Source organism: Ipomoea triloba, chromosome 13 (genome assembly GCF_003576645.1).
Source record: "Ipomoea triloba cultivar NCNSP0323 chromosome 13, ASM357664v1".
Classification (NCBI taxonomy): Eukaryota; Viridiplantae; Streptophyta; class Magnoliopsida; order Solanales; family Convolvulaceae; genus Ipomoea; species Ipomoea triloba.
In genome coordinates, this window is record NC_044928.1 from 22,519,171 (window position 1) to 22,521,704 (window position 2,534).

The following is a 2,534-nucleotide window of genomic DNA, read 5'->3' on the forward strand; positions in this document are numbered from 1 at the left end:
TGAATCTCTTCTATGCTTAATTAATAAAAATTAATTTGTTAATCTTTAAGTGAGGTCAACCAATTTAAGGTAACCAATAGATAAAAAGAATTTTATTTAGATAAATATACCATGAAAGAAGAGTAGCATTATTTTTTTATTTTTTTGAAAACAAGAGTAGCATTATTTAAAATAAAAGAAAAATGAAAAAGAAAACTTCAAAGTAGTGCTATCACAAACTTCAATTCAAAGGACAACTTGGTATTACGTTGTTCTAACCGGCCAACCCCCTCAGATGATGACAATAATTTGCCCTCAGATGACAAAACTCTATATAAAGATTGGATAGTTATTATAGTTTTGAAACCCACAGAAGCTAAGGCAAATTAAGAAGCTTAGAGCCTAGGCATGGGAGAGTCGGGGAAGATGGGAAAGAGTCAGGTTCTTATTGTGGGTGGGACGGGGTACATTGGGAGGAGAATAGTGAAGGCCAGTTTAGCCCAAGGCCACACAACGCACGTGCTGTTGCGCCCCCAAATTGGGCTCGACATCGACAAGCTCCAAATGTTGTTGTCGTTTAAGGAGCAAGGGGCGAGGTTGGTGGAGGCGTCGTTTGACGACCACCAGAGCCTAGTGGACGCGGTGAAGGAAGTGGACGTGGTTATATGCACCATGTCGGGAGTGCATTTCCGCAGCCACAACATTCTCCTGCAGCGAAAGCTTGTTGATGCTATCAAAGAAGCCGGCAATATCAAGGTTAGTTGTTATTTACCATTCACCAAACACTAAGTATTTTTAGCAAAATGACAGTTTTGGCCTACATGTTTAATTCCTGTCAATTTTTTCATTTACAACTATTGCTTTAATGTCGAAACTTATTACGATAGTTACCCCTCCATATAAGACAGGCCGAAATTTAAAAATTTTAAGGGTATTTTCGTCATTTTCAACTTAAGATTCCAATTTGAGCATGAATAAAAAGATTTAAGCCCTAAGACCGATCTCAATTCGCAATTCTCCTCCCCATGCATCCTACTTTAATTTGAGAAGGTGAACTACAAATTAGGATCGATCTTTGGGCTTAAATCCCTTGAATCTTAATTTTAAAATGACAAAAATATCCTTAATAATTTCATATTTAAGCATGTCTTAAACAAAAGAGTGACCGGCGTGATGAATTTTGACACTAAAACAATAGTCATGGATGAAAATTGGTACTAAAATAATAATTATGGATAAAAATTGGTAGAAATTAAATGTGAATCAAAATTGTCATTTTACTAATACCCGACCAAAATTGGTATTTACTCATTTACCATTATATTATTAAAACTCTTTTTTTTTCATTAAACTGAATTAAATTTACATAGACGTAAAAGCAGTTATTATAAGAATAATGCATACATAAAAGCAATAAATTAGGAGTTGTAAGTTGTTAAGAATATAATCCCACATATTACTTGTTGATGTTGTCAAATGTCACTAGATGCAATTGTTATATCATGGATTAAGGTTGATTTTGCATTATGAACTCTGATCTAAAAATTATGTGTTGCCAGTTAACATATTATATGTCTTTCAGTTAATAAATTATGTGTTTGTAAATAAATTGAAAGCTCATAATTGGTTAATTACTCGCACATAATATATTAATAACAGACACATGCAGGGTGAAAGTGAGAAGTCATGTATTGTGGGTATTGCTTAAAAGTGAATAAATGTATATATTTTTGTAGCGTTTCCTTCCTTCGGAATTCGGCATGGATCCAGCAAGAATGGGGCATGCACTTGAACCAGGAAGGGTTACATTTGATGAGAAAATGGAGATCAGAAAGGCAATAGAAGAAGCCAATATTCCCTACACTTACATTTCTGCTAATTGCTTTGCTGGCTATTTTTGTCCCAACCTCTCTCAACTTGGCACCCTCCTTCCTCCAAAACACAAAGTTTGCATCTATGGAGATGGCAATGCCAAAGGTACTCCAACTACATACTTCAAATCAATTCCTTTTCATTTTCTATTTATATCGTGGACCTTGGATCAAAACGATGTCGTTTTGATATTTAAGTTTTAACAGATTCTGTAGTTACCTGTTTCTCGTGTTTTAACACAAATTTTAATTTATTCTAGGTACAGAATCAATATTCTTAAGATACAGAATTTCATAACACGAGACACAAACACTCACAGCACAAAACACATACACATGTTATATATTTACTTATTCTCAAATCTTATTTATGTAGATAATTTATATCGTATAGGTACATAATTTCATAATACAAAACATAAATTTGTAAAATAAGACGCAATATGTTGTGTTACACAACTACTAATCTATTTTAGCTAGATAATCCATACGCTTAAGGTATAGAATTGCATAACATGAGACACAGAAGACGCATACACATGTTTTATATTTACTTTAGTTCAGGTACAAAATCAATATTCTTAAGGCATAAAATTGCATAACATAAGACACAAAAACGCATAACACAAAGATTATTAAAAAAAAAAAAAAAAAAAAAAAAAAAAAAAAAAAAAAAAAAAAAAA

At 32.8% G+C, this 2,534-nt stretch overlaps 1 protein-coding gene across 1 annotated transcript in view; it reads left to right on the forward strand.

The window, feature by feature from the left end:
- The first annotated feature begins 329 nt into the window (after positions 1-329).
- Positions 330-2,534, forward strand: part of LOC116001648 (isoflavone reductase homolog) — a 4,302-nt gene continuing 2,097 nt past the window's right edge. Inside the window, exons 1-2 of the mRNA XM_031241544.1 lie at positions 330-735; positions 1,716-1,956. Of these exons, the coding sequence (XP_031097404.1) occupies positions 388-735; positions 1,716-1,956 (589 nt within the window). The 5' untranslated portion in view covers positions 330-387. The remainder of the gene's footprint in view (positions 736-1,715; positions 1,957-2,534) is intronic.